Raw genomic sequence first — 19,224 nt, 5'->3', positions numbered from 1 at the left:
GGAAGCAGACATTAAGGACCATCAGTAATAAACTATGTCTTAGCAGGACAATGGGGACTTCCAGAAAGGATCATCGATTTGCTAATGTCTCTTATTAGCTCCCCTCTCTCCTGCCAACCTTCTTTGTCTGGAGGGCATGTGAATGTGGCAAGGCTGGGGCATGAGGTCTCACACAGGGACTCATGACCAAAGCTGTGCTTATAAAGCCTGAGGTCTTTTGTGTTTTCCAGAAAAGAAAGACCAGAATCAGAAGACAGGACTTGGCAGGAGGAAAAGGGGTGCAGAAGAAACCTGGACTCTCTGTCCAACAGTGACTAAGACCCAAAGGACTCTCAGTTGGGGTGAGTTTTCTATAGATCTGCTATCTCTTGTAGTTTCCCCAGGAGTAAAGTTTGTGTTTAGAAATTCCTCTAGGGAATCAGTGTTACGTGCTTGCACAGGTGCATATTCCCTGAAAAGGGAATCAGAGGGTTCACAACTTCATTGCAAGAGCAACTGGAGAGGAAGCAGTCCAAGAGGGGTGTCAGATGTGGGGTCTGCACCTGGGGTGTGCACCTAGAGGCCCATAGCCAGAGAAACAGTGCCTAAACACTGCCCAGCCTAGCAAGCCAAGAGCATGAAGGACCTAATGTTTGGGTCCAGTACAGTAGCCTGGAGAGAGTCCAGTAGGGGGAGCTTATCAGAGCTGTAACTTTTTACACGAGTGTTGAAGTACTTTGCTGAATCAGAGCCATAATGGGGCATGCTGTTAGAGCCACTGATGTTTTGTGGACTGGCAAAAAAATTAGACTTCTTTGTAACCTCACCCATTGTATCATCATCCCCCATTTTATAGATAAGCAACCTGAGGTGAGTTAAGGATCAAATTCTTCCTGGTTTCAGTGAGAGTTTTGCTCAATTCAGATCTGCAGTATGTATCCTTAACTGACGTGAACACAGAAACAGAAAAGTTGGGGATAAAACTCAGACCCCCGGAAACCAGCATCTGAATCATAATGGGTCACAAATAACATTTTAACTACATAATACCTTATTAGTATAATATCTGGGAATTACCGTACTTTATCATCAAATGCTAATTATCTTCACAGTTCTCTCTTCTAAATTATAACTGCATAATAAGATCTAAAAATTGCAAATTATGTGATAAGTAATCTATGGATTTGCTTAGTAAATTCCAGTATAATTATTTTACTAAGTAATTGTTAAAACATATAATTTACTTGTATATACACATGATTTTGCCAGAGAATTATGTATTGATTCTCTGGGTATATGTAAGTAAAAATGAAATGGTATTTAAGATAACTTAATGAGAAGAATATTGCTAGGGTATTCCCTCTCCCCCACCCCACACACACGTGGAAACCAGGTATTAAAATGTCTTTCTTTATGGATGACTGTATCATGGCAGACTTTTTAAAAACAGAACTCCCACCTTCAAATTGTTTGAAAACCGATGGCATAATATGGCCTTGAAGCACTTGATTTTCTTCAAAGTAACATTCACGGTGCTTGTAATTGTAGGGTTTCTTCTGAGTGCTCAGCTGCAAGGCCTTTTCCTAATAAATAAATAAAAGTAACATAACTGACAGCTTTCTCTGAAAATAAGAAATAAATATGTGGGTTTTGCAAACAAAGTATCAGACTCAGAATGGATGCACAATACTACTGACATTAGTCAATATAGAAATGGGCTCAATATGAACCAAGGTCTTTTAAATCCAAATTAATTAAAAGCCTATCTGTCTGTATGAAAGAAAATGTTATATTCATTGGAGACGTAGTAAATAAAGTAGTACTATTCAATGGATTTCTTTTTGACTCCTTAGTAAATGCCTGATACAAAGCCTATATAAGTCTTTGCTAAATGCTGTTTCCTGGGTGTACCTGACTGGAACAATGACATTCTGCACTTATTATCTGACTCACAGGCTCCTGAAATGTATTTGTCAGCCAAATTATTTTCCTGTTTGAAAGCAGGGATCTGAAATTAAATTGGTGGTGTGTACGTCCCTAATCTGAAAGTATAGACAAACAGAGGATTAATCTGTCAACCAACATTAATATTAACATTGATATTGAAAGAGCTCCAGAGCCAGAGATGAAGTTATTTGGAAATTTGGATCAGAAATCTGTACTTGGGGAAGATTCACTGCTAGATTGTAGCCAGCACTATTTGACTCAGGATTCCCTATTCCTCCCTAGCACATCAATGGGAACTGAAAAGAACAAAGATGTGCATGCTGGCAAATGCCATCTGAAAGTAGCACTGGTAGGAGAGCATTGGGTAGCAAAATCATACTCACCAAAGCTACCCTGGAGACACAAGAGTAGGGGTCCTTAATGTCCTTCCCAGAACAGCTCTGCCTCTCTAGAGGCATATCTAAAATGTACAGCTATCACCCCTGTATTTCTCCAGTTTTATGCTGGGTTACCCCATTAACTTTGGTGGCATTACAGAGGTGAAGTTTTAGTCAGATTTTCTAGAGCACCAGCATTGTTCTCAATGGGGTCTGTTGGGGGAAGTGCATTACTGAAAATGTGGCCAGAATTAAAGAGTAACCCTCTAGTAATTACACCAGGAGTGCAGGGTTCTGTATTTCAGAAATTGTAATATCAAACAAACACAAAACCAGGAGCAGTTAGGTATTGAGGTCCCTTTGAAAATTTAGCGTTAATGTCTTGGCCACCATCTTCTTCCAGTTGAAAGTATTTTTAACAGATTAATGGCAGAATATTTTAAAAAACCTGGTTTGAGGACTTTAAAAGTGCAGTTATTTTGGAGGAATTACTCTGAGTTACTGTGAAATATAGTTACTAAGAGCTTTTGTTCAAGTTTGATATTATAATTTCAAAGATATCAAGATCTGCTGCTGTCATTATGATAGGATTTTCTTTTTACTTCCAGCTGCATTGGGAATGTCTCTTGCATTAGGATGTTCAGAGAGTTACTTTATGGGCATCAGACAGGTCTTGGATTTTTGTTCCAATTCTAATATTTTCTGTATCTGAGTGTCACATCTGGAAAGCCATATTAGCCCCAGTGTCAGACAGTTCATTTATTGTAACCTTCTTAAAGCTCAGTCTTGTCAACAGCAAATCATGTTCTTATGTGAATTCTGTTTTCTCTTTTTTTTTTTTTGAGGGACGTTTTCAATCAAAAACTTTTTTCAAGGCTAAGCAGAGGTGAGGAATTGTTCACCTCTGTGAGAGACAGACTGTTCATTCTGTGATCTGCCCCCATTCGGAACTTTCCATCTTGTCTCTCATTTGAAAGCCTCACTCACATTATCGCCCTAAGTAAACAACACCTGTTACTCCAAATTGAATGAGGGAACAGCAGTATCTTATTGATGAACCCCAAGGGGAAAACATATCAGAAGTTTCTCTTTGAGGCTTAGCAGACCAAAATCTGGAGGTCTCTAGCCACAGCTCCTGAGTATTACTTGGAAGTTAGCTTAAATACCATTGCCTTGTGGCAATTTGCAAAATATAATCTAAAAAGAACAGGAATACTTGTGGCACCTTAGAGACTAACAAACTGAAATAAATTTGTTAGTTTCTAATGTGCCACAAATACTCCTGTTCTTTTTACTGATACAGACTAACACGGCTGCTACTCTGAAAAATGTTATCTGTAATTCTGTGTGCATCTATTGCTTATACTAAATTATACTACATTAAACAACTATAGATAATAATTCCCTCATCTTTTACCTAACTCTCTGCTACCAAATTACTTTGGGTGTCAGGTTAATATCAAGCTGTTGTTAGGTATCAGCTTTCAGCTCCCAGATTAAAGGTAAGGAAAATTCTTTATAATTGTCCCATCCTCCCTCCCAGCGGTGCTCAATGACAACCACTGACTTGGTACTCTTCTCCTCACTCCCATGGTCTGTCTTTGCAAGAAAATACTATCTAGAAGAGCCAATCTGTAGATAACATTCTGCAACAGCAAGGTATTTTAAGTGCTTTGATCCTAAGGGCTGAGATCCTGAGCTGAGTGTGGTGCAATGCATGAGTGGGTAAGAAGAAAGGTGGCATTTAGCCACCTTTATGCATCCTCCAATCCTGGGACCCCATATCCTGCCATCAGATCAGTTTCCAGTGAAGGCAGAGTGTAGGCAGGATCATAACTTCAGGTCATTATGCTAGAATAGAAGCTGTGATCTAAGGGCCACTCACTCAACTGCCACATGTCTGCCCTGCAATTGTCCTTTACCCAAACTTCCCTTCTGCAGTGTCCTAGACAGGGGTGTCATGGTACTCAACTCTGCCATATGCAGAGGATACAGAGTCTCCTAATGCATCCCGCCACACCCCAAGATGCAGAATCACTGTGAGGGCACCACGGTGTTGGAGGTCTGTGTGAATTCCTCCTCAGAAGAACATGGTCATTGCTTCCTGACAGTAACTCCCTGACATGTTTAAATCACAACTCATTAGCAATGGAACAAACAGTATAATCCAATCAACTCTTTGCCTCCATAGTATCCTCCTAAACCATCTCAACTTACTGTCCATGCAGTAATGAAGATATATTAAACTTACACTGTCCCAACATTTCACATTTACACAATGACTAAGAATGCAAGTTTTAGGGTAGCAGCCATGTTAGTCTGTATCTGTAAAAAGAACAGGAGTACTTGTGGCACCTTAGAGACTAACAAATTTATTGGAGCATAAGCTTTTGTGGATTACAGCCTACTTCATCAGATGCATAGAATGGAACATACAGTAAGAAATAGATATACATACAGAGAACATGAAAAGGTGGAAGTAGCCATACCGATTGTAAGTCCTATGATGACTGTGACTGGTCTGGAGACTGTCTGGAGACAGACCAGTCCTCACTTACAGACAGCCCCCCAACCTGAAGCAAATACTCACCAGCAACCACACACCACACAACAAAAACACTAACCCAAGAACCTATCCTTGCAACAAAGCCCGATGCCAACTCTGTCCACATATTTATTCAAATGACATTATCATAGGACCTAATCACATTAGCCAAGCCATTGGGGTTCATTCACCTGCACATCTACCAATGTGATATATGCCATCATGTGCCAGCAATGCCCCTCTGTCATGTACGAAAGAATAAATGGACACAAATTTGATATCAGGAATCATAACATTCAAAAACCAGTAAGAGAACACTTCAACCTCTCTGGTCACTCAGTAACAGACTTAAAGGTGGCAATTTTGCAACAGAAAAGCTTCAAAAACAGACTCCTGGTATCCTCACACCTTCTGGTCAGCTGTCTAAAATGGCCATCTTGATTATCATTACAATTTTTTTTTTCTCCTGCCGATAATACCTCATCTTAATTAATTAGCCTCTTACAGTTGGTATGGCTACTTCCACCTTTTCAAGTTCTCTGTATGCATATATATTTCTTACTATATGTTCCATTCTATTCATCTGATGAAGTGAGCTGTAGCCCATGAAAGCTTATGCTCCAATAAATTTGTTAGTCTCTAAGGTGCCAGAAGTACTCCTGTTCTTTTTAAGAATGCAAGTGTTCTCCCATTATGTTCTTTAAGGTAAACGCATACTGTATCAATACTGGGAGACCACACACACACACATATCAATGGCATTCAAATGATTTAATTGTCTACAACTGTTATAACACCTCCATTAGGGCTTTTTCTTAAGCAGAGCTACAGTCAATCATAAATTCCCACAGCTACATCATTGGCACTGTGACTCCAACTCTCCCCTGTCCAGATTCATCTTTCAATTGGGCAGGATATTTTACTTTCATGGGATTTTATTAAAAGTGGTTTTCATTTATACATCGTTTACAGTTACCTTTTTAGAAACATTATATATCTAATGGTTTGTGTGATTAGAGAAACTGTGCTGTTACAACGCATACGATTACAATTACACTTTTCTATCACTTGCGGAAGAACTGTTGATTCCCATCTCCGAGCTGAAGTGTTCAGCATTCAAAAACATTTATACAAAAAAGGTAAAATTAGCACATGTTGAGCCACCAGACATGCCAATAATATTTTTTGGATTCCAAAGGCATTCTTAGTGCTTTAGGTTTTATCTGATCCCAGAGCTAACAAATAAATAAACAGGATAATCACTTTCCAGGAGATAATTATGTCCCAAATATCAGCATTTTGGTATAATCATAAAGGGTAGTTCATAATGCTGCAGAATAAATCCATGCTGTATTTTATGGTGAAAATAACCCACTGTTAACACATTTCAGTTTGAACACTGCTCTGTAAATCCTGCTTCCAATCCAGACATTGACTAAGAAGCTTAAGATGCAGGAGTGAAGCTGTGCTGTAATATTTAGATACGAAGTTAAACACATCGATTTTGATTTGCCTTTGGTTCAACTTTTAACTAGAATGTGTCACAACTCTTTCTTATAGCATCAAAAATGCTTTTCATGTCTATAAATCACCTTTTGGCTTAAAAGAAAAAGTCTGTGGGGTTCTATAAATTCCAATCAGCAGTAGGTGACCTGAGCCTCAACAAAGAAAACTTTATTTGGGTTCATCAAGGAAACTTTATTAAAGCTCCACATTACAAATGGATTCCCCGAATGCATCAGTTTTAGCTCCACAGTATTAGAATTGTGAATCTAACCTAATTCTGAGACTTTCCTGTAAGGGTTACTCACCAGCCAGTGGGCCCCCTCATGGCTAAGTGTGGTGTAACAGCCTCTTCAGCTCCAACTGTGTCAGCAGCAGTCTCTCCAAGCTCTAGGGTGGCTTGCCCCTTTTTCATGACTCATCTCTCCAGCCAGGTTGCTTATAGTCCCCATCTTTACCAACGTAATAAAGTTTCCAATACATCAGAAATCTAATGACTCTGTCACAGTCCTTTAGCCTACCCTGGCTTGATAGCCCTCATCCTCCTTTGTACAAGGTACTTTTACTTTCCCTTCCTTGGGGAGTCAGTAGAGGAAAACCAGCCTCTCCCTCTTCTCTAGGGTCCAACTCAGGGACTCTGTATTAAGGAGCTAGGATCTTCGTCTGTAGACTTGCTGTTGCTTCCCTGGGCCACTTCCTTCTTCCAGGATGCTGCACAGTGCTCCTTTGGTCTCTTGAGCACCATAATAATGTCTCAGTGCTTCAGCAGAGGGCAGCATCTAAAGTATGGCTGATGGTAGTTGTAGATACATTTCACTGTCAAAGGCCAGCATACACAATGAGGAGATACACAACATTGCTTTGCTATTGGATGCACCACTAATCAGCCACCAAGAACCTAAAGGGCTCAAAGTAGGACCCCAGGAGGACAGTTTCTCCAGAGCCTTTCCCAGTTTCTTTGGGCATAGGTCTCATCTAGCTATTCCTGTTGAAGGGAAGGATATGGTTGCTCTGACTATTTGTTGCAAAATTTTGTTTCATCTTCCAAAAATATTTTTTTCAGGCGATTTCTCAAAAAGATGTTAATTAGAAATGTCAAAATTCTCCTGGCTCTACTTAGGAATGTAAGCTAGTGAACTAGTCTCTGTTCAACTTTTTAATAGTACCCCTTTAAGCTTGCCTATCCTCATAAATGTACTGTGGTGCTGATAGCAAAGCTTACCTGCTTTTATTTCAAGAAATGAGTCTTGCTGGACAGGACATACAATAATTAAATTAAGACTATAACCAAAGTAAGATTGTTATGGATCCACATCTTGCTTTTCTTAACCACACAGAAGAAGTGGATGATTTGTATTTTTGCCACTATTTAACTTAAACTGGACAACAATGATATTTGGAAATGGCAAAGATAACAAACATTTAGTGATTAACAGGAAAAAAAAACAAAAAATCATAACAAGATGACAGAATAGTAAAAATATTTACACATCTACAATAGGCAAACTGATTAATTGGCCTAGGTAACTTCCAGCATGGGAGTAGTACTGTTTAGATCAATGGCATTTTCATCAGAGTGTAAAGTTAAGCATCTAGGCATGACTTTGCAGTACTGGGGCTTGAGAAAGCATGTCTGTATTTTTAACATTTGCAGTATTGTTGTAGTCATGTTAGTCCCAGGATATGAGAGAGACAAGGTGAGTGAGGTAATATCTGTTATTGGACCCACTTGGTAATGAGACAAGCCTTTGAGCTCCACAGAGCTCTTTTTCTGGTCTGATTCTCTTTCCCAGCTTGTCTTTCACCAACAGAAGATGGTCCAAAAAAGATATTACCTCACTCACTTTTTTAAGAAACACAAACCACACACACACACACATACACACACACTATATGCAGTCTAGTCTGTACAATCAATTTATTAAATTTGTAAAGCACTTCGGAATCAATTTGAATGAGAGTCCACAGTAGTATAAGCTCAATATGGTCCATGAACAATTTTATACTTATTGTAATGCTAATATTAGGTGGTCTTGAATATTATGAATCTCTAGTGTGGAAGTATTTCCAGTCTTTGCAGTCCATCCTGACCTATTACTTCATTTTAATTAACAGCTACAACTAATCAGGAAAGAGATCTTGGAGTCATCATGGATAGTTCTCTGAAGACGTCCATGCAGAGTGCAGCAGCAGTCAAAAAAGCAAACAGGATGTTAGGAATCATTAAAAAAAGGATAGAGAATAAGATGGAAAATATCTTATTGCCCTTATATAAATCCATGGTATGCCCACATCTTGAATACTGCGTACAGATGTGGTCTCCTCATCTCAAAAAAGATATTCTGGCATTAGAAAAGGTTCAGAGAAGGGCAACTAAAATGATTAGGGGTTTGGAATAGGTCCCACATGAGGCGAGATTAAAGAGGTTAGGACCATTCATCTTGGAAAAGAGGAGACTAAGGGGGGGATATGATAGAGATATATAAAATCATGAGTGGTGTGGAGAAAGTGAATAAGGAAAAGTTATTTACTTGTTCCCATAATATAAGAATTAGGGGCCACCAAATGAAATGTATGGGCAGCAGATTTAAAACAAATAAAAGGAAGTTCTTCTTTGCACAGCACGCAGTCAACCTGTGGAACTCCTTGCCTGAGGAGGTTGTGAAAACTAGGAGTATAACAGGGTTTAAAAGAGAACTGGATAAATTCATGGAGGTTAAGTCCATTAATGGCTATTAGCCAGGGTGGGTAAGGAATGGTGTTCCTAGCCTCTGTTTGTCAGAGAGTGGAGATGGATGGCAGGAGAGAGATCACTTGATCATTACTCGTTAGGTTCAATCCCTCTGGGACACCTGGCATTGACCACTGTTGGTAAACAGGATACTGGGTTGGATGGACCTTTTGTCTGACCTGGTATGGCCGGTCTTATGTTAACTATAAATTGCTTTTATGGTTCAGATGGAAAAAATATAGGTCATTGTAATCCTTTATGAATGCTCTCTACAGCACTTGTCCACATACTGATAGTACTAAGTCTTTTATATTTAGATTGTGTTATATTTTGAAGGTAATGTTTTAAGCCACCCAAATAATAATTTTTTTAATACTTCTACCAGTTTTCTCCTGTATTGTTAGGCATGTTGCTCACTTCTGGCCTGGGTAACACACAATAATAATAATAATATTTTTGCATTACGAGCCAGTTCCAAAGCCCACTGAAATAAATGCAAAGACTCTCATTGACTTCAGTGGGCTTTGGATCAAGCCCATTGTGATGTGCTCTAGAGATAAGAATCTAGTGACTGTGCTGAGTGTTAGTGAACTTGTTTAGGTAGATTTCATGTGACTTGTCAAGTTGCTATATGCTGTTGAGTTCACATAGTACCAATATCGTACTAGCTGTTTTCTGCAACTCCTCAAGTTTGTTAAACGAAATAGAAGGCCTGAATCTGTTCTCATTAAACTATTTTTACATTAGTGTAAATCTTTTCACCAGTGTGAAATCAGAGCCAGCTCAGAAAACAAATTTAAAAAAACAACACTTTTTTAAACTGGGAACTCACTGCAACAAGATATCATTGAGACCAAGAGCCTAGCAAAAAAAAGAAATGATGAAAAACATATAAAGTCACTTTAAGGTTTGTCTACATAGGAAACTAACAAGTTAGATAAATCAGTTTAGAAAGCGATTTCATTAAATTGGTGCAACGTGCTTGTGTTGACACTCTTATCTTGGTTTAGAGATGCCTTACGTTGATTTAGTTATTAAGTCTAAATGTAGCATGTTATTGCTTTACATATATTACTATGTCTGCATCTTGGGTTATATTCCAAAAGTAAATGCCTCATAAAAGCTTATGTTTGTCGTCGACAATAAACTATTTCACCTTGCGAAAGTGATTGAGGAGGCTAGTTTTAGGCTGTTTTACCACTTTCTTGTTCATATCTTTACACGCCTGGCTAACCTGTTTTGATTCTATCAATCACCGAATCCCATGGAACCATACTGTACTGTGAGAAGCAGGAGAACTGTAATTATCTTCTTTCCTATTCTTTTGGAGCTAATATGTGATCTTATTGCCCACCTACTGAGGCCAAAAGCAAATGCTTTTAAACTGGCACAAGTTCTTAAACATTTGTAACCTCGAGGTGCTTTTAAGGATATGTTTTTGCTGTTAATATTCAAGATACTAACAGCAATTCAAGGGAATGCCATGCACAGTGGGAACCTCCATCTGTCTAATGAGGTCTCTACCCAAATAAAGTTAAAAGCCAAGACTCTGTTTAATAATACCAATTTCTTAAAAATGAAGTTTCACTAACGCCTGACCCCCTCCTCCCATAGGTCAAAGGCAGAACTAGAAGCTAGTTACTAGCTTCTCATTTTCATAGCAACCACTTTTTAAAAAAAGTTTATTGTCAAAAAGAAAGTGACTCCTTGCCTTCCAGCATGCCTGAGAGCTAACTAGACCAGACTGCAGAGGCTGTTTCAGTGATATGGTATCTGAAACACTCATTGAGCTCATCAATTTTAGAAACAGTACAGTATGTTCTAATGTTACTTACCGCAACACAAAATGAACTATTGTTTCAATTTTTTCAGAGATTTTTTTCCCTGAAAATATTATGGGTTAGATTCCCTGCTGTTGTAATTGGGCATAGCTCCATTGATTTCAATGAAGCTGCATCTAGACTAATTGGTGAACAGACATCTTCTATCCATTTAAAATCCTATTAATGGGAAAGATACAATAGTCTAAAGACTTAATTTTGTTTTGTTGATGCGTGCTTCTTTAGACGTAAGGCAAAATTTTATAAAAGTTTAAAAGACTGATAAACTAAACTAAAGTTTAACCTGAATACACTAGTCCTATAATAACTGGACAAATGACTTTTATACATATAAATGAGGTTTTTCAATGTTGCATATGTACTACACATGATTTGCAGCTTTACAATAACTTCAAGATTGGAGCTGGCAAGGAAAATCTCAAAAGATGATGTTTTTTCCAAAACTGAAATGCTTTACAAAATTGTATTGATTGCACTGAAATTCCAGTTAGCACAGAAATAATAATAATAAGACTTCCAATAATTAAACAATCTGATAAACAATCTATTTGCCCTTACTGGGGCCTTCCATCCTAGCTCTGGCTCCTTTAAATACAGTCCTTTGGGCTCCCAATTCAGTCCTGTCCCCTAAATGGGGTTTATGCCACTTTACTGGGAGTTAGTAGAGGAACCAGGGCCCACCCAGTATTCCATGTTCCAACCCAGATACCCTACATGCAGCAGCCACATACAATTTATCGTAATCCTTCACTGCAATTTCCCTGAGTCACTTCCCACCAGCCCTATCTCAGAGTCAAGAGCCTCACGTTCTTCTCTCTCGGCACACCCAGCCTTGTAAGCTTAGCGAGCAATAACTTCTGGTTAATTGTCAGGCTCCTTTGACCAGAGAGGAGCACCCTCCTTCACTCCTCATGTCCCAGCCTGGATCTGACCTACTAAGGTCCTGCAGAGCCTTTTATCTGAGCCTGCTGAGCTCTGATTGGCTGCTTCAGTGAGGCCTCTCTAGGCAGGCCCACCTTTGCTGCTCCTTTCTTGCGGCTGGTGTAGTAGCCTTTTTTTTTTTTTCATTTTGCTCCTGTGTAACTATTGATTGATCATTTTTGTGATTGGTCGAGATCTTTTAAAAACGTATTTAATGGGTTTTTACAAAATCATTTTAGAAAATGATTCCTATGAAATAAGAACAAAACAATATTTTCAAAAAAACCCAAAAATCCAACAGAGCAAAGGTGATTTCAAAATTTTCCGTGTCGTTTTTTAAAATGTTTTGATTTGATCTACAATTGTCCCAAGAATCCAGGCAGCATTGGTGGGGTGGCCCAGTGTGTATTCTAGCACTAATGATAGCACTTAAAAACATTATTTAATCAGTTGTCACAACCTCTTTTGAAGTAGGTAAGTATTATCCTCATTTTACACCTGGGGAAAACTAAGGCAGAAAGTTCAAACAGCTTGATGAAGGCCACAGACAGAACATGTGTCAGAGCCAGTGTTAGAAGATAGGAGTCCTTTGTTTTCAGTCCTGTTTAATCCACTAAACCACTGCATCTCACATTGCTCAGTTGCCCCCACCTTTGGGTACAGGTCATACTCATAAAGGAGCTGGGTCAACTGCAGGTAGGGTTTGTCAGTGAGTTCATAGCATCCCTGTGCCATCAGCAGAAGTCTTGGCCGCATTGCCCTCTCCATTCCTGGAACTGCACACTGATCTGAGGTCTTTCTGAAAATGACCCCCACTCTTTCCCCACCCCTAGGCATTGTTCTTGAAAATGGTGAAATGATGCTTTGTTGTTGTTCTTCTCTGTATAGATATTCAATACACCCTAAAGTATGTGCAGAAGTCAGACTGGGGAAATCTCCTTCCCCACAATTTAATCTTCCCTGAAGCTTTGCTCACTTGTGACATCAAGGAGGATGCCACTCCCTAAAGATTGTGCGGACTGTTATAAATGATTGCCCCTCTTCTTTCTTGCATGTTTTGATGAGTAGTGAAAGAGTTAACACATCTTACACTTAAATTACTATTATAGGCTTCAGAGTCAACGTTACATTGAGATAAACTGAGGCAATTTACATCTCTCTGAGCTACAGACTCTGGCAGGCATCACTTTCATCCAGTTCACATTTGTAAGGTTTTTCTTTGTAAACCTTTGTAAGGGCTGGAGACTTATTTTTATGAAATAAAGTTTAGATTCTGAAATGCCAGATGCAGCAACTGGGGAAAATGCTGGTTAAGTCAGCTACTGCAAGCTGATCCAATCAGACCACAGTCCAAATGTGAATTAAAACATCAATTTGCCTCAGATTAGAGCTAAAAACATTTGCTTGAACTAATTCTCTAAAAGAGTTCATGGCTGTCTCAGGTGCTCGGCCATTAGATTTCTTAGAAATCTAGTGTCCTTTAATACTTGGCACCTAGAAAAGATAAAGAGTGTGAAGAGAACAACAAAGTGCTCAGAAGCCATAGCGATCAGCTGTATATAAATGCCTAGAGAGAGAGAGAGAGAGGAACGTGTTGTCTTCAATGGGAACTTAACCCAATTGAGGACTTCATGACTGATCCAATAGTCAACATCAATAATAAAGTACAGCAGTAGTTTTCCCATCTCCAGCCCACTCTCAAAGCCTTTGAGAACAAATGTATCTTATCTGAGCCAAAGGGTGGTTTCACCTTGGGCAAGAAGGGAAGTGAAACCGCTGGCCCCTGCTTGGATTTAATTTACATTGCTATAAAAAGGAGATTTTGTTTTGGTGCTGGTTTTTAAAAAAAAACATTCTGTGCTTTAATTGAGTGCTTGTGAAAGCCAGAGACTAATTGCACTGGAGGAGGTCTGGCATTGTAGAGGCAAGAGCTAGGCAGGTTTGCCTTCCAATTCTCTGCCAGCATACATTTGTCTTTGTGGTGCAGAACAGTTGTATTCCAAAACAGCAATTTAATCATTGCCATGAAGAAGACTATGCCTGACCAAACACTCCCATCTTGTGGTAGCACGCTTCCCACCCAAACCCAGATACGCACATTAACATATTCATTTGATGAAGGGCAAATAACACTGCACAGTGCTGCTCTGATAATAACTTCCCTCTGACAAAGACTGGTCTTCTGCATAGTTCATACTGTCATCTGTAAAATATTTAAAACAAGATAACTAATATTAAGAATAACTAAAACCAGCAAGCAATCCCATGCCTCTTGGGAACACATTGAATGATTTGAGATTGGCAAAATTTTCCATCATGTTATCTCATTTTATGAGGCCATGAATCCCAGTAAATAAAGTGACACTTGAGTGATATGTAGTGAATTTTAGCTGTCTGAAAGCCTCAGGAAGAAGCAGTAATCTTTTCTCTCTTTCAGAGATAAAGATATTTCATTGTACATCTTTGCACAAAACAGGATAAAGCCCCAAGTGTTTTTCCACATGATGCAGGCCCCTTTTATCTCGTTCTTACCTCCTCTGGGACATGTCCAGTTTGATAAGAAGAAGAGTGGAGTCTGAGATGTCTGAGTTCTGTAATAGGTATGGTGTAAGTATGTATTTGCCGATCACAGCTGTTATCTTGAAGATGAAGGATGATTGACAGGCTTTCTAAATCTCTGGTGTATGTGTCATGGTGGGTTATGCTACAGGATGTGTCTTAACCCTTAAAAAACCTGGCAAAATACAGTCTTCACAATATTCTGCATTAGAAATATAAAATCAAATTTTTATGAAGGGTGATCTCTTGTTAAAGATGTACAGGAAATCTTATTCACCAACCAAGGAGGCAGTTTCTAACAGCCCTGGAATCTTTGATCTTTAATCTATAATTTGGGGTATATGTTATACTTATAAGAAGCATACAGGATCTTTATAGAGGAGAAGGCAAAAATGTTGCATTTATTGAGAATACAGCAGTTAGCATATGCTTTTCAGTTACACACACCCACCATATGCACAGTCCTGCCAGTTGATGTTTATAGTTACCAATCCAGAGTCTGGATCAATCTAGTGCTCAGCCAGATTGGTTGCAGATGGGAGCAGGTCACGATTCGATGCTCCTGGAGAGTGGCAAGATGAACCCAAAGTCCCATGGCAAAGCACCCTGTTCTTATAGACTTTTTTCTAGTTGAAGTCTGTGGATTTTGCTGTGTCAGTTTCTGACCGGTTATTTCTGAATTGGTGTTAGCTTTTGATGTAAACATTCCAATACACCTCTCAGATGATCTTCAGTTGGGATTCTGCCTATTCCTAGAGAAGGGCAACAAAGGTGTGACAAGATTATTGTGATCAACGGTGGCTCAGGCAGTGGTGCTATAAGGAGGGCTTTGAGATGTATGGTCACTGGGAGGCATTCACGAACAGAGGACTGTTCTCTTGGGATGGTCTTCACCTGAGTAGGGAGGGAAAGAGACTTTTAGGGTGGAGGCTGGCACAACTGATTAAGAGAGCTTTAAACTAGGAATTGGGGGGAGATGGTTGGGAGATGTCCAGGTAATCTCCATGCTTGATTTTAACATTGAGAGGGAAGAAAACGAAGGAAGAAAGGCTACAGCCATGGATAGGAGAACGGACATAAGGAGGAAGGGTAGTGTAGATACAATTCTAATAGGTGATACTGATGGTAAAATGTCTGGGCCTACTCAGGTAAAGAATGTGAGTGAAGCCAAACAGCAAGAATTAAGATGTTTGTACACCAATGCGAGGAGCCTAGGTAACAAAATGAAGGAACTAGAGTTGCTGGTGCAGAAAGTATCAGAGGGTAGCCGTGTTAGTCTGGATCTGTAAAAGCAGCAAAGAATCCTGTGGCACCTTATAGACTAACAGACGTTTTGGAGCATGAGCTTTCGTGGGTGAATACCCACTTCCTCAGATGCATGACATGCATCTGAGGAAGTGGGTATTCACCCACGAAAGCTCATGCTCCAAAACGTGTGTTAGTCTATAAGGTGCCACAGGATTCTTTGCTGCTGGTGCAGAAAGTGAAACCAGATATTACAGGAATAACAGAAACATGGTGGAAAATAGTCATGACTGGAGTACAGGCATTGAAGGGTATGTGCTGTTTAGGAAAGACAGAAATAATGGCAAAGGTGGTGGGGTAGCATTGTATGTCAATGATGAGGTAGACTATAAAGAAATAAGAAGGGATGGAATGGATAAGACAGAGTTTGTCTGGGCAAAAAACACATTGGGTAAGAAAGCTACTAGATCCTCCCCTGGAATAGTGCTTGGGGTGTGCTATAGACCGCCCGGATCTGATTCGGGTATGGATAGAGACTTTTTTAATGTTTTTAATGAAGTAAATACTAATGGGAATTGTGTGATCGTGGGAGACTTTAACTTCCCAGATATAGACTGGAGGACAAGTGCTAATAATAATAATAGGGCTCAGATTTTCCTAGATGTGATAGCTGATGGATTCCTTCACCAAGTAGTTGCTGAACCAACAAGAGGAGATGCCATTTTAGATTTGGTTTTGGTGAGTAGTGAGGACCTCATAGAAGAAATGGTTGTTTTGAGCGATCATGGTTTGAGCGATCATGAGCTAATTCAATTCAAACTAAATGGAAGGATAAACAAAAATAGATCTGGGACTAGGACTTTTTTATTTCAAAAGGGCTAACTTTGAAGAATTAAGGAAATTCGTTAGGGAAGTGGATTAGACTGAAGAACATGGGGATCTCAAGGTGGACGAAGCCTGGAATTACTTCAAGTCAAAGTTGCAGAAACTATCAGAAGCCTGAGTTCCAAGAAAGAGGTAAAAATTCATAGGCAGGAGTTGTAGACCACGCTGGATGAGCAAGCATCTCAGAGAGGTGATTAAGAAAAAGCAGAAAACCTACAAGGAATGGAAGATGGGAGTGATCAGCAAGGAAAGCTACCTTATTGAGGTCAGAACATGTAGGGATAAAGTGAGAAAGGCTAAAAGCAATGTAGAGTTTTCCCTTGCAAGGGGAATTACAACCAATAGTAAAAGGTTCTATAGCCATATAAATAAGAAGAAAACAAAGAAAGAAGAAGTAGGACCGCTAAACACTGAGGATGGAGTGGAGGTTAAGGATAATCTAGGCATGGCCCAATATCTAAACAAATACTTTGCCTCAGTCTTTAATGAGGCCAATGAGTAGCTTAGGGATAATGGTAGGATGACAAATGGGAATGAGGGTATGGAGGTGGATATTACCACATCCAAGGTAGAAGCCAAACTCGAACAGCTTGATGGGAAAATAAGGGTGCCCAGATAATCTTCATCCAAGAATATTAAAGGAACTGGCACATATAATTGCAAGCCCATTAGCAAGAATTTTTAATGAATCTGTAAACTCAGGAGTTGTACCGTATGACTGGAAAATTGCTAACATAGTTCATATCTTTAAGAAAGGGAAAAATGTGATCTGGGCAACTACAGGCCTGTCAGTTTGACATCTGTAGTATGCAAGGTTTTGGGAAAAATTTTGAAGGAAAATGTAGTCACGGACATTGAGATCAATGGTAATTGGAACAAAATACAACATGGTTTTTTTTACAAAAGGTCAATCATGCCAAACCAACCTGATCACCTTCTTTGAGAAGGTAACAGATTTTTTAGATAAAGGAAATGCAGTGGATCTAATTTATCTCCATTTCAGTAAGGCATTTGATACAGTTCCACATGGGGAATTATTAGTTAAATTGGAAAAGATGGGGATCAATATGAAAATTGAAAGGTGGATAAGGAACTGGTTAAAGGGGAGACTACAACAGGTCATACTGAAAGGTGAATTGTCAGGCTGGAGGGAGGTTACTAGTGGAGTTCCTCAGGGATCGGTTTTGGGACCAATCTTATTTAATCTTTTTATTACTGACCTTGGCATAAAAAGTGGGAATGTGCTAATAAAGTTTGCAGATGACACAAAACTGGAAGGTATTGCCAATACAGAGAAGGACCGGGATATCCTACAGAAAGATCTAGATGACCTTGTAAACTGGAGTAATAGTAATAGGATGAAATTTAATAGTGAAAAGTGCAAGGTCATGCATTTAGGGATTAATAACAAGAACTGTTGTTATATGCTGGGGAGACATCAGTTGGAAGTAGCAGAGGAGCAGAAGGACTTTGGAGTGTTGGTTGATCACAGGATGACTAAGAGCTGCCAATGTGATATGGCTGTGAAAAAAGCTAATGCTGTCTTGGGATGCATCAGGTGAGGTATTTCCAATAGAGATAAGGAGATGTTAGTACCGTTATACAGGCACTGGTGAGACCTCATCTGGAATACTGTGTGCAGTTCTGGTCTCCCATGTTTAAGAAAGATGAATTCAAACTGGAACAGGTACAGAGAAGGGCTGCTAGGATGATCCGAGGAATGGAAACCTGTCATATGAAAGGAGACTGAAAGAGCTTGGCTTGTTTAGCCTAACCAAAAGAAGGCTGAGGGGAGATATGATTGCTCTCTGTAAATATATCAGAGGAATAATACCAAGGAGGGAGAGCAATCATTTAAACTCAGTACCAATGTGGACACAAGAACAAATGGATATAAACTGGCTATCAGGAAGTTTAGACTTAAAATTAGACAAAGGTTTCTAACCATCAGAGGAATGAAGTTCTGGAATAGCCTTCCAAGAGGAGTAGTGGGGGCAAAAGACATATCTGGCTTCAAGACTAAGCTTGATAAGTTTATGGAGGGGATAGTGTAATGGGATAGCCTAATTTTGACAATTAATTCTTCTTTGACTACTAGTGGTAAATATGCCCAATGGCTTGTGATGGGGTGGGATCTAAGTTACTACAGAGAATTCTTTCCTGGGTTTCTGTCTGGTGAGTCTTGCCCACATGCTCAGGGTTTAGCTGATCTCCATATTTGGAGTTGGGAAGGAATTTTCTTCCAAGGCAGATTGGCAGAAGCCCTGGGGTTTTTTTGCCTTCATCTGCAGCATGGGGCATGGGTCACTTGCTGGAAGATTCTCTGTACCTTGAAGTATTTAAACCATGATTTGAGGACTTCAATGGCTCAGACACAGGTTTGATACAGAAGTGGGTGAGATTCTGTGGCCTGCATTATGTAGGAGGTCAGACTAGATGATCATAATGGTCCCTTCTGACCTTAAAGTCTATGATTCTAAGATAATCAATTGTCCTGTCCTTAGGGTGCCAGCCTTCACCTCAGGGTCGTCAATCTGCCCTTCCTTAATTATGGATGTGCATTGATGGTTCTCTAGTATCTTTAAGTCTCTTCACTCCTTCTTCCTTGACCATCTGGCTATAACCACGGCCTTCACATCTTTTTTTTCCTGATGCATACATTCCTCATTCATACAAACAGTCTTTTACAGA

The 19,224-nt window shown here is 39.5% G+C and overlaps 1 protein-coding gene across 1 annotated transcript in view; it reads left to right on the top strand.

The window, feature by feature from the left end:
• Positions 1–19,224, top strand: part of LOC115649077 (cytochrome c oxidase subunit 7A-related protein, mitochondrial) — a 179,466-nt gene that overhangs the window by 144,285 nt on the left and 15,957 nt on the right. The window contains exon 5 of the mRNA XM_030557646.1: positions 231–341. Within this exon, the coding sequence (XP_030413506.1) occupies positions 231–341 (111 nt within the window). The remainder of the gene's footprint in view (positions 1–230; positions 342–19,224) is intronic.

This window comes from Gopherus evgoodei, chromosome 3, assembly GCF_007399415.2.
Source record: "Gopherus evgoodei ecotype Sinaloan lineage chromosome 3, rGopEvg1_v1.p, whole genome shotgun sequence".
Lineage (NCBI taxonomy): Eukaryota > Metazoa > Chordata > Testudines > Testudinidae > Gopherus > Gopherus evgoodei.
This window is presented reverse-complemented; position numbering and strand designations above follow the sequence as displayed.